At 33.7% G+C, this 14183-nt stretch overlaps 1 protein-coding gene across 1 annotated transcript; it reads right to left on the bottom strand.

The window, feature by feature from the left end:
• Window positions 1-356: 356 nt before the first annotated feature.
• On the bottom strand, window positions 357-12663 carry LOC143047130 (uncharacterized). Its single transcript, XM_076220081.1, has 3 exons — window positions 12349-12663; window positions 3647-3922; window positions 357-1587 (listed from the first exon to the last, which is right to left on the bottom strand). Exons 1-3 carry the CDS (start codon window positions 12552-12554, stop codon window positions 582-584), a joined length of 1488 nt encoding a protein of 495 aa, XP_076076196.1. The 5' UTR covers window positions 12555-12663; the 3' UTR covers window positions 357-581.
• Between the last annotated feature and the right edge of the window lie 1520 nt (window positions 12664-14183).

Here is a 14183-nt window from a genome sequence, read left to right as displayed (position 1 = left end):
CGAAAAGATATTTTAAAACCTATGTTTTCATATTTTATTTCAAAATTCTATCTCAAAGATTTTTTTTTATTTAGAAAAAAGGTTTTTTTCGGAAACAATCTTTGCAAATTTGACCAATTTTGCATTTTGACGCTTGAAAATACTTTGTGTAATACTTTTAGCAAATTATAAGAAAATTACATCAGATGAAATATTACAATGATCCATCTTAAATCATCGGCTTTACGTGGAATAAATGTAATGAGTTAAACATGTTTAGTCAATGACATTGAAAAGCAAACGAGGCTTGATATCTTTGTATTCCATATATAGATTTTATCATATTGAACTATTGGTTTGGTTACAGATATTCATGCTATTTGTATAAGATTTGTAGAACATGTGAAAGATGATTGTTCTGTTTGTGTGATGGTTATGATTAAACAAGTTTTGTGTTATCCGAATTTTTTGACCTTTTAACTATTTTTCAAACGTAAAGTTTGTATGCATACTGTTTTTTTATAAATCAAGTGTCGATACAAAGTTATTCTGAACAACATATATTTGCCATATAAATTATGCATTCATCACAAATTAGCTTATTAACAGTTTCCCCATGGAATTTCATGGAAGTCGCAGTAGAAACTGAGAAATACATTTTCATCACTTCTGGTAAAAACCTTTCCTTTTCCAGACTTATATAGTAGTTGCGTTACCTCGCCGATATCTTCACCATACATTTTCGGTTCTTCCTCAGTCAGGTTAATCACCCCGGAACATTGTCTATACTGGTTTGAATTTGGCCCGTACGAGTCGTACGACTGACAATATGGCCGACAAATCCGACCATGTGAGTCGTAGGCAGATATGTAAGAAATGCTAGAATTGAGTTTCGGATTTTTTACAGCAACGAAAGCAACAGATTCAGATACAGGGAGTCTGGAATCAACTATCGAATAATCTACATATTTTCCATTGTATGACATACCGTCAACCTGAACAAATACTTTGTCTGCCCCTGATCCGGACGTAAAACTATGAGAATATGCTGCTTGCTGCTCTTCATCTGTATAATTCATATATTTGTTATATGAATAAACATCAACTCCATCTACAATATTCTTATTCTTTATCACTTTCGTACCAAAGAGTAAACCAGATGGACGTCTATGAATAATTTTAACTGGTATAAATACCCAACGCTTAATATCAGGTACGCCATCCAGTAAAAAGGAGTTTTGCATGGAAGAGTCCATGTTGTTTGTGTCAGTTGTTTGCTCTTTCGTATTGTTTCTCGTGGAATTGATCGATCTTTTCGTTCGTCCAGTTTTGCTGACTGTTGTTTCTTCTAAGAAAGATTCGTACACAAGCCAATCACCTGTTGACCTCCTTTTACGAGCAGATGTCTTTCTGTTGTCTGTTATTGTAGATGAAAATTTGCTTGTTATTCCTAGATCTGTATTTTTTATATTATTACTATTAGCCCGTACACTTGCTCTCACTGGTCTGGTTTTAGCAGAACAGAGTCCTCTCTGCAAGTCTCCACATCTAAGATAGGGGTATCGGTTATTTCTACAATGACGACATGTTCTTGGACTGCTTGCATATCTACAGAAAAAAAACTTACAATGATACAATTGGTTTGAAATAAACCCAGTATATTATGTTGTTTTTTTCATAATGATGTATATATATAAATGAAATTGATCAAAGCTTAAAAAAATCAATCGTAATATGTTATATTCGTTATATTCTAAACACGAATTCATAATTGATATGAGAAAAGAAGATGTGGTATGATTGCCAAAGAAACAACTATCCACACAAAACCAACATGACACAGAAATTAACAACTATAGGTCAAAGGTTGGTCTCAACTTAAACTTACTGAATGGTTCAAAATAAATAAAATGCCGGCAACAAAACAAATATCCAGGTATACGTATTATTTGAGCATTTTTAATTTCTGCTCTCTAGCTTGACATTTCTGTCGTAAGATTCTTATTTTTCAAATAGAAAAAGTGGAAAGGGGAGTACTAAAGTTTGTGCATAGAGACCGTTCAAACTCATACCAGAAGTTGCTTAGAAAGGCCAAGATTTCTTCACTGCATATTAAAAAGATAAAGATTAATGACAGTTCAAACTATCAATATAGTTAACAAATTAGCACTGTTTTAAGTCATCTACTTTTATGTACAAAAAAATGTCAATAGTTTTTTTAGATATGAATAATCCCTTATGTTAAATGAAAAAAATTTGGTAAGATTTTTTTTAGATTTACATCTAAAGCACATATAACTTAAAATACTTTAAACGAGATTGTTGTTCTTGTATCTTATCTGCATTATCTATGTTCATGTATATGCCATTTAGTTTTAACAAATGATTTTATAGTGGATTTGGAAACAAGTTGTTGCAACTTATATTAATTCCTTTCCACTTTGCAGATGCGAGTACTGCCTTGAAATACCCTGATTTTTTTAAATCTACAAGGGTGTCGTTTACTTGCAAGAGATACGGCTCTCTTTAATATTAAAGGTTTCTCAACATCTTACGAACGGACGAAACTCGACGAACGTATCATTAGGAAGCTGAAATTTTATGCATCACAAATTTCTACCGATATTGCAGCGTGTTTAAAGACAACAGTAAACAATTTAATATTCATTTTGCAACTTTGTAATTTATGTGACCCCTGACGACGTCGCCAGCAACCATATTCTTGAAGATATGCTAAACAGTGAAACCGATAGGATACTATGAAGGATAATATGGAGAACATTATGAACATTTTTATATAGAAATAGACAAAATGTAAATATTCATATTGGATATAAATATTTGGTGCATTTTCAGCCTTCTTTTTATTTTGTGCACTGCCAGTGTGAAAATGACACCTAAAGTAGACAAAGCAGAAGAAAGAACGTTAAGGTGGTACCTAACACTACAGGGAGATAACTCTGTAAAGTCAGCTAAACGTTTTAATTAAGTTGTGTTGTAAAGGGAATCAATGATCAAAATGGGTGTTTGTCAAATTGCTATATAACCAGTGTAATTTTTCTGACAAAACGGTTGGTTCAAATTTTTTTAAATTTTTATATTTTTGTTAAAGTGTCAAAGTAAATACTTTGACAAAATTTTATGAAAATTAAACAAGCCAAATTAATTTTAGTGAAAGTGTTGGGTACCACCTTAAACCATAATATACGTAAGGAGCTTAGGAAACATTATTCGAGAATTATTATTTTAACCGACAAAGATGACAAATTTCTTTGCTTTGCCCGGGAAATTAATGACGAAGCTTTGCCCGGGAAATTAATGACGAAGGAACCCGGAGGAATCAAAATGAGCAGGTCATTCGAAACTTAGAACAATTTCTTTCCAAAATTGATGATGTAATTCAGAATAAAAAAGAAGATACTCATATACCAAATTCATCAGAATCTAATGATGAAGATACAAGATCGGTTTATTTATTGAAAAAACGTTTATGTCACTTCTAAATTAAGAACTTTACAAGTCGAAATTTGATTTTTGGAACATGTTAAAGAATAATAGCAAAGCCGAAATACATGAAAGATGGCTAAATTCAACACCAATGATTGCTCCTAGAAAATTGCAAATTAAAGCAATCTATATTTGTTATTACTTTTGAAAAATTACACACCTGTAATATTGATCTGTGTAATCATTTTTGTACCCGTCAATATTCCTCTTCCCAGTTGCTAGATTGTCCATAATTCGGTTTGGTGCATGAGATGACGGAGCACTACTATCAAATGGATAGTCCCTCTCTGGATCTACTCTTGGTCTTCGTTGTCGTTTTTGTCTTTGTCGGAACACCTCCCAAACATAGTCTATAAAGCAGTGATGCAGAAAGAATACTGGGTCTGACGGAGCTGTATTTACACCAAGCATCGAACCACCAACCCAGATGTGTACACTGTTAAAGATAGAACATGGTATAAAAAGTTTCAATATAGTATACTAGTATGTCATTTAACATGTAATTAAAAAAAAAATGTCACAACCCAAAACTCAACAACGGTAAGAACGTGTTATAAAAGATTACAATATACAAAAACTTTCGGTTTCGGTGACGACACAGCAGTTGGGATTTTTTTTTTAAATCCCAAATTGTTTATAATTTTTTAAATCCGAATCAATTCTGCATTAATTTGGTGTCCCGATAAACATTTTCGCCATGAAAGCTTGACCATAACATTAACATATCTATTAAACTAACATTTCATTCAGAAAATACATGTTGAGCGAAACTGCACCTCCCAGGATAGGCAACACACCGACCGACAACAAATCTTGTGCCCATTGTGTAGAAACAAAAAAAATATGTATAAACTGTAGTATGTATGCAGATATTGGTTTCAGCAAAATTGTATAAATTATTGAAAATATGAGTTCACCTCTAACCTGCCATTCAATTTTTTCGTACCGCGGCTAAGTTATCATGTTTTGATTGGTTTAACGCCGTCACGTGGTGACCCCCTATGAGACCGTAGGGGGGTAGTAAATTTCATAGGGGGTTCATGACGCGTAAATGGTGACGTCATATATTAATGTTGTTGTGTTTCATTGTTTATTTTTCTACAAAAGGCAGCAGGAAAAGTCCTGCGTACGATAAATTCGTTATACGGTTCCCTACTGACCCCCTTCGAATCCATAGAGGGTTAGTAACCTCAATAGGGGACTCGGCCTACGGCCTCACCCCCTATGGATTTTACTATCCCTCTATGGATCCGTAGGGGGTCAGTAGCGGACCATATAACACGTTTTTTCGAAACTGTTTTTTAATTACTTTGATAATACAAAATACGACAATGCAAGTACCCCTCATTGTTGGTTCAACAAGTCAACTGTGTATGGTGCCACTGTTATAAATCATTTGAAAGACCTACTGTGTACAGTGCCACTGTTATATATAAGCCACCATTACAAATCAATTGAAAGACCTACTGTGTATAGTGCCACTGTTATATAAAAACCACCACTTCAAATAAATTGAAAGACCTACTGTGTATACATAGTGCCACTGTTATATATAAGCCACCATTCAAAATCAATTGAAAGACCTACTGTGTTTAGTGCCACTGTTATATATAAGCCACCATTACAAATAAATTGAAAGACCTACTGTGTATACATAGTGCCACTGTAATATATAAACCACCATTACAAATCAATTGAAAGACCTACTGTGTACAGTGCCACAGTTATATATAAGCCACCATTACAAATCAATTGAAGTACCTACTGTGTATAGTGTCACTGTTATATATAAGCCACCATTACAAATCAATTGAAAGACCTACTGTGTATAGTGCCACTGTTATATATAAACCACCATTTCAAATCAATTGAAAGACCTACTGTGTACAGTGCCACAGTTATATATATAAGCCACCATTCAAAATCAATTGAAAGACCTACTGTGTATAGTGCCACTGTTATATATAAGCCACCATTACAAATCAATTGAGAGACCTACTGTGTATAGTGCCACTGTAATATATATGCCACCATTATAAATCATTTGAAAGACCTGCTGTGTACAGTGCCACAGTTATATATAAGCCACCATTACAAATCAATTGAAAGACCTACTGTGTATAGTGCCACTGTTATATATAAGCCACCATTACAAATCAATTGAAAGACCTACTGTGTATAGTGCCACTGTTATATATAAACCACCACTTCAAATAAATTGAAAGACCTACTGTGTATACATAGTGCCACTGTTATATATAAGCCACCATTCAAAATCAATTGAAAGACCTACTGTGTTTAGTGCCACTGTTATATATAAGCCACCATTACAAATAAATTGAAAGACCTACTGTGTATACATTGTGCCACTGTAATATATAAACCACCATTACAAATCAATTGAAAGACCTACTGTGTATAGTGCCACTGTTATATATTAACCACCATTTCAAATCAATTGAAAGACTTACTGTGTATACATAGTGCCACTGTTATATATAAGCCACCATTGCAAATCAATTGAAATACCTACTGTGTATAGTGCCACTGTTATATATAAGCCACCATTACAAATAAATTGAAAGACCTACTGTGTATAGTACCACTGTAATATATAAGCCACCATTACAAATCAATTGAAAGACCTACTGTGTATAATGCCACAGTTATATATAAGCCACCATTACAAATCAATTGAAAGACCTACTGTGTACATAGTGCCACTGTTATATATAAGCCACCATTCAAAATCAATTGAAAGACCTACTGTTTATAGAGCCACTGTTATATATAAGCCACCATTCTAAATCAATTGAAAGACCTACTCTGTATAGTGCCACTGTTTTATATAAGCCACCATTACAAATCAATTGAAAGACCTGCTGTGTATAGTGCCACTGTTATATATAAGCCACCATTTCAAATCGATTGAAAGACCTACTGTGTAAAGTGCCACTGTTATATATAAGCCACCATTCAAAATCAATTGAAAGGCCTACTGTTTATATAGCCACTGTTATATATAAGCCACCATTCTAAATCAATTGAAAGACCTACTCTGTATAGTGCCACTGTTTTATATAAGCCACCATTACAAATCAATTGAAAGACCTGCTGTGTATAGTGCCACTGTTATATATAAGCCACCATTTTAAATCGATTGAAAGACCTACTGTGTAAAGTGCCACTGTTATATATGTAAGCCACTATTCCAAATCAATTGAAAGTCCTAATTTGTAATTTGGCCCACGGTCTAATGTGGAGAGTTGTTTAATTGGCAATAATATCACTTCTTTTTTTTTATAGTAATTAACTAACATATCTCATTACTTCGAATTATGTGGTATTTCTTCAGCATGATTAAGGCGGATGTCTTGTTTACGGATATAATATATAAAAAATAAGAAAATTTGGTTTGATGGCAAATGTGAAAGACGCCACCAGATACCAAATTATATAACAGTTAGCAACTATATATATACACGTGTGTCACAATACGGCCTTCAACAATGAGAAAAACTAACACCACATAAATTACTACATAAAGCCCCGTAATTATAATTCAAACAAAAAAAAACAGCTGCCTAAGAACAAATCAATAATAAACTTAAAACAAATATGACATACAAACGAAAACCACTGAATTATAAACTCTTAGGCTATAATTCGGAAGGCTATCACTATGACAGTGTTACATTTTTTCCGGATACACGACAGCTATCAAAGCAAAACTTGCGAAGTGGCATTTTACAAACAGGCACACAAATTTAGACAAACAAGGAAATAAAGAATACAATTTTATTTTTTTCAAATTATATACAAACAAAAAATGGAATAAAACATAACATTTTATTTTTTCAAATTGTCTTTCTTGGTCTGATGTTCAATCCAACTGTCCAAATAAACTTTTTCTTTAGTAGGCATTTCAGGGGCTGTCAACTGTGGTCTTGAGACAGTTGGTGTGTTTGATGATGAAATGACTTCTCCTGGTAACCTTACATCCATGTTTGAGTTAGTTGACAACATTATGGTCATACTGGTTCTGACACCCTTCGCTGCATTAGGTCTCCGTCTTCTGTTCTGTGTTTCATTTGTACCAGACAACAGTTCATCAACGTCTTTTTCAAATTTTATATAGCATGTGTTCAAACCGCTGATTGACTGCATTTCAGTTGCCTCTTTTGTTTCTCCTTCTTTTCCCGGAATGTTGCTTAAACAATTCGGTTTATCTCTGATGGAAGCCAAGTCGTCGTTGTTGAACTCAACATTGTCAACAAGCGGTGTTGGATTTAAATCTATATAGGGCTTGATCAATGCCGTTTTACACTTTCTTTCTTCCTTGGAGAGACGTCTGCTCTTATTCTTATTATCTCGTGTTATAACTGTTGTGTTACTTATAACACTTGATATAGAACGTGATCCCGGTTCACTAAAGGGTACAACTCGGTTCTTATTAAAGATGTGTCTAATTCTCTGCACAAACCTTAGCAAAGCAATCTCTTTTCTTTGTTGTTTTCTGCCTGATTTACATTCCTTTCCACAATTAGCTCCCATTTTTGATGCTTCGGTGTTAACGTCGTTAATCTCATGCAACAGAGCTTTGCGCGATCCCGAAATGCTCGCTGTTGCTGCAGGCTGACGTCGGCTGCATTGTAACGTCACTGTAGAGGATGTGGAGGCATGATTATTGAAGATTGAACGGACGATGATTGACGAGACACGGAAGAAGCTTATGATTATGTGACTTAAGTCATGTTTAATTTTAAGACAGTGACAACATGTATTGTGTCGGCACCGGAAAAACAGTCTTTAAAAAATCGAAAATTGCATACATTTTTGTTTAGAGGCCAGTTAAAGCCTGACGACTCCGGGTGCGGGATTTCCTCGCTGTCAGGCTTGAAGACCCATTGATGGCCTTTGGTGTTTTGTTCTCTTTGTCAGGTTGTTGTCACTTTTATAAATTTCCTATTTTTCGTCTTAATTTCTTTGTTTTCAAGATTGAAAAATGTACAACTGTACATAAATATAAAAAAAACTCTGTCGAGCTCGAGTAAACTTGTATTTCAATGATGAAAGTAAAGCATCAAAATTAAATAGCCTTATCTATATCCGGTTGACAAACTGTCATTTCACGACCGTAGTAAATATAAACGTTTTCGCAATTAATGGTCGTCTCTGAATGCTTGTATGTAGTCATAAAGCATATTTTTATTACGTAGAATTACTATAGTCTTTATTTTTAATAGAAACAAGAACATACCCGTGAAATCGCGGGCATATATAGAGCGTTTGTAAACTGTTTTAGGAATTTTTAGAAGAAAAAAAAAATATGACTGGAGAATTTCAGAAAAGGTATCAATAGTTATAGATACTTGGGGATTACGGGATTGATACACTCGTGATCTGGGAATTTATTTTTTTCGAATTTCAGGAGGTCGGGATTTCATGTTTTTAAGCCCGGTATTTCGGGATAAAGACCCCCTAGGCCTGCGACAGAGGCACAATGATTAATTTATTGCGGAAGGAAGAGAAGCGACACACAAAATGAGGTCTTCTCTTTTATTAGTATAGATATCTTGAATTGGTCCCATTCTATTCATATCAATATGGGATATTTTGATTAAACCCCTATTGTTTTTTTGGGGTTTGAGTTGCACATCCTTCAGCTTTATATGTTGATATTTTGGAACAGTTGTTTTATATCATTGGGTTAGTTTTTTGAGTCATGGCATTGTCATTTTGTTTTCGACTTATGAGTTTCAACATTCACTTTGTATATCTAATATTACCTCTCTGTAGAAGTGTTCTTTTATTATTTTAAAGACTGATTTTGCGAAAAGGTTATGTCGCTAGGGTTACATATTGAACTGAATTAAGTTTAAAAGACGATACAATTTTTAATGTTAATCAGAAATTAAAACAACACCTTAACACTTAATATTATCCAGTGTTTTAAAAAATAAATCGACTGCAAAACAAGAGCCAGAACATGCAAGGTTCAACGAGAAAGGTTAAAAGAGGTGGCTGATTAAAATTGGGGTAATTTTTGGCGTTTCCTGAAGGTATGTGAAAATATCGCTTTATTTATTACAAATAAGATTCGGCCGATTTTCTGGAGAAACCTTCAACCTGAACACTTAAAGCAAAAAAATACCAGGTCTTTATACATACGAAGATTTTAAGAAATTAGATAAGAAATTAACGATGAAAGTTACTGAGAAAAAAGTAAAACAACAAATTATCAAATTCAAAACGAGAAGTCTTTGATCAAATTGCAAAATCAAAAGCTCAAACACATCAAACAAAAGAAGGCGGAGGAAGATGTGTCTGTTGACGCTTTAATTACTAGTTCTTTTAGTATTTATCAATGGAACCTAATCAGAAAGTTCTGGTTGTGAATGGAAAGAACATCATCTTTGATCTTCTTGTTTTAACAGGCTTAAAAAATGATAAATATCCACAGCATAAGTACAAATAAGAGGTCGACAAGGAGAGGTGCATAGTTTATTCCCATTGGAATGCAGATATTTTGTTGAAACTATCTACCTTCAAATTCAACATATATAGTGCCAATAAAAAAAAATCCAGCATACTGATCACGTGTTCCTCTTTGTAGCGTGTTTTTCTTTTTTGTTCATTGTTAACAAAATATGTCGTATGGTTTCAGAAAACAATAAATTTATATTTTTATGTTGAAACTGACTGTGGATAAAAAAAAAATACAATTTCACGCGGACAATGGTGACATACAGGATTGAAAAAGTTTCAGTGAAAAATCGAGTTTTAAAATCGTTCAAAATTCCATTAGTTTATTTATTATAGTAAATACCACTACGCAAGAGTTTCACATGATTTCTGTACACCCTCTTATCTTATCTTATTTTGTTGAACATTCAGATGAGCCATCAATGTACCGTTGATTGACGGAATTTTGTCAAGTTAAACACGAGTCAAATCGGGAAGATCTCGAGGCTTGTTCCGTAAAAAAAACTAAAATCAAATGCTATATTCTTTAAAAGAATTCTGGGGAACAAAAAAGAGATCGACTTATTGGCTCAAAGGCTTATATCAAGGGTTTATTTTTACTTCTCTGTTAATCAAACAAGAGGCTCTCAAGAGCCTGAATCGCTCACCTTAAATTTTTTGCTTAAATCTTCCATCAATGATTATTTTGGGTTTTCAATTTATATAAATGGTTCTTCGATTCTGTCATATCTTCTTCAAAAGCAAAAACAAGAGTGGACACACTGAAAGGTCTCGTTTGTCTCGTGTTCATAATATAATTTATGATGAAAGTATAAAAAAAACATTGTATACCCCAAGCATTACATTAAATTAACTGTACTTGAGATGAAGGCGAGATAAACCCTTTCAGACATAAATGTAGTTCATACACTCATTCCATACAACAAATCGAGTTTACCTATTGCTAAAAGTATCTCAGAAATAACCTCATAAAAAAATAACTTTGACCAATGAACCATGAAAATTAGGTCAAGATCAACTTACACCTACTAAACAAACATACACACCTTACAATTATTCCCTACACCAAATATAGTTCTACTATCACTATAGTATCTGATAAAAAGACCAAATCATTGATGATTTAATATTGACCAATGAACCTCTATTTTTAGCTATGGCAACCATATTTTTTGACAAAACAGAAAATAAAACACAAACTTTATTCTAGACACCTTAATGATAATTCAGCTTAAGTTTGGTGGAAATTGGTTCAGTAGTTTCAGAGGAGAAGATTTTAAAGTAAGCAAATATGATGAACAAATTGTGTAAAATTGTCATTAAAGGACAATAACTCCTTAAGGGGTCAATTGACAATTTTGGTCATAAAACTTATTTGTAGATCTTACTTTGCTGAACATTTTTGCTGTTTACAGTTTCTCTTTATCTATAATAATAATCAAGATAAAGACTAAAATCTGCAAATTTTCCTTAAAATTACCAATTAAGTGGCAGCAACCCAACAAAGGATTGTTTGATTCTTCTGAAAATTTCAGGGATGATAGATCTTGACCTATTAAACATTTTTACCCTTGTCAGATTTGCTCTAAATGCTTTAGTTTTTGAGATCTAAGCCAAAAACTGCATTTTACACCTAAGTTCTATTTTTAGCTATGGCGGCCATGTTTTGATGAAATGGGAATTAAAACACAAACTTTATTCTAGATACCCTAGGAATCAATCAGATGAAGTTTGGTTTGAATTGGTTCTGTAGTTTCAGAGGAGAAGATCTTTGAAGTAGTTTACGACGACGACGACGACGACGACGACGACGGACGGACGACGACGACGGACGACGACGGACGCCAAGTGATGGCAAAAGCTCACGTTTCCTTTTAGGAAAGGTGAGCTAAAAATGTGCGCGACTCTTGACAGAATTTAATTTTCCTAAGGCGTCTGATAATTCATACTTACGATCATAGATATAGGAAGATATGGTATGAGTGTCAATGAGACAACTCTCCATCCAAATAACAATTTATAAAAGTAAACCATTATATATCAATGTACGGCCTTCAACACGGGGCCTTGGCTCACACCGAACAACAAGCCATAAAGGCCCCAAAATTACTAGTGTAAAACCATTCAAACGGGAAAACCAACGGTCTAATCTATATACAAAACTAGAAACGAGAAACACGTATATATTAAATAAACAAACGACAACTAGAGTACATGTTTGTTTCAGTCCCCGTTACTCAGAATACACTTACGTTTTCCTTGATGCTGTTCTGGAAACAAAATTGCATTAACTTATTATTCTTAAATTGAGTAAATTGATAATTGATTTGATTAAAAGGCCTTCGATTCGGGATAAAATTGTTTTCTAATACGTACGCATCGTGGTAGTTTTCAAGACCATATCTGCCATTTGCCCAAGGTGACAATATATCAATATTTCTGCTTCTAGATAGCACATTTCTTATCCCCCTTGGTGAAATCATTGAACCAGAGCCTCCACCATTTCTTTCTAAGTATGCACCATTACGCTGACGCCAGAGTTGAAATGGTCCATTTGATACCACACCTCTATGATCACCCATGAAACTAGTGCCCCAAAAATTTGATTCTCTTGGGTCACGCAAGTTATAATCCAATCTACTATCAAAGTATGGTAAGGTAACTTGGTTATCAATTTCCTGTAGAGCAGCTTCAAACCTGAAATATAAAGTACGATATCACTGATCAATTCGCCTTTTCAAGATCTGAAGGACTATGAGTAATATCATTGTTCGTACACCAAAATTGAAATAAAGTTACGTCATTGGTCGAATTTCAATTGTTTACCACGTTTTTGACCAACCACAACGTTTTGGTGTACGCTTTTGAAAATATATTGCCCACAATTCATCAGATTCGGAAACGGCGAAATTCGGAAACGTTGCTTTAACCTCTTTGGTGTGAAATTTTAGTGAGGTCAGAATAACTATTTCTAATAAATGATGGCCTGATAATTTATTTTAAGTCAGACCAGGGTAAGAATATTTTTATCTGCTCTTTAAAAAGTCATATTAAATGCATCCAAACCTTAGAACTTAAACTAAAGTCATCTAACTTTTATGATACGACTAACAGAAATTGAAGTTTAAAGATGTATTCTATAAAATATGAAAATTCAAAAGCATAAAAAGCAGACATCGATTTTGGTTTTTAGGAAAGACGCCAACTGTTCAAAATGAGTTCAAAAACCGCGATGCAAATAGAGAGTGGACGGTCAAAGAACACTGGTTTCTAAAAATACTTTTCAGCATTAACAAGTGTCAAATTAAATTCATTGTTTGTAATTGTCTAACGGTAAAGGACAAATATATTATGCACATTTAAAACAAGAAAAAGTGAACAATGATTCAATAAAATACATGTAGGTTCTGCAAAGTAGGTCGACCATGATATGAGACTACAAATCTCGACCGTAGCTGAAAAAGTGTACTAAAGCAACATGCAGAAAAATTTCCCTCTATGGACCAATACACTCATATGCGGCAAAGCTTAGCGAAAGGTAGTGCGACGTAATCAGTCAAACAAACTTTATTAGATTAACTCTCTAAGGAACGATCGTTTCCATTGGTCAATTCAAACCTTCGACTTCACACCTTCTAAAATAGAACACACATACTATAACGTTGAATGGACTGATTAATATTCACGTATCTGGTCAAGGTCGTTTAAAGCTTCCATCGACGTATTCTCATACATGATTCCAATCACAATTCTAGCTTTTATAAATGTGCATGTGAAATTCATTGGTTTTATAGTTTTCTGCAATTGGTAGTAAAGTTTAAACTTTAAAATCTTAACAGTTTTTACATCTAAATATTAATATTAAAATAATTTAAATGTCTCCTCTAGATCAAGGGACGACATCAAAAGTTCAATGTAGGATAAAAAAAAAAATCAATTCACATATTGTTTTCATTTACTCCCCCCCCCCTCCCCCCCTCCCCCCAAGTTGCTTATCCTGCATTTTCTTTTACTTAATGGACTCGATGGATTAACGTTGTACTTGAAAAATGAAACCGTACTTTACTACAAACACTTCATATTCTTTTCCAAGTTTTATGTATTCGACATAGGATAGCGATTTTTTTTCTGATTCCGTTTACTTGAAGAAAAAAAATCCCGAAATTGTAAGTAAATTCATAACATGTAACCAACCTTGCTTTGTTAAGAAA

The sequence above is a fragment of the Mytilus galloprovincialis genome, chromosome 10, assembly GCF_965363235.1.
Source record: "Mytilus galloprovincialis chromosome 10, xbMytGall1.hap1.1, whole genome shotgun sequence".
NCBI classification, from domain to species: Eukaryota; Metazoa; Mollusca; class Bivalvia; order Mytilida; family Mytilidae; genus Mytilus; species Mytilus galloprovincialis.
Note: the sequence above shows the minus strand (reverse complement) of the source record. Positions and strands in the feature narration are given on the sequence as shown.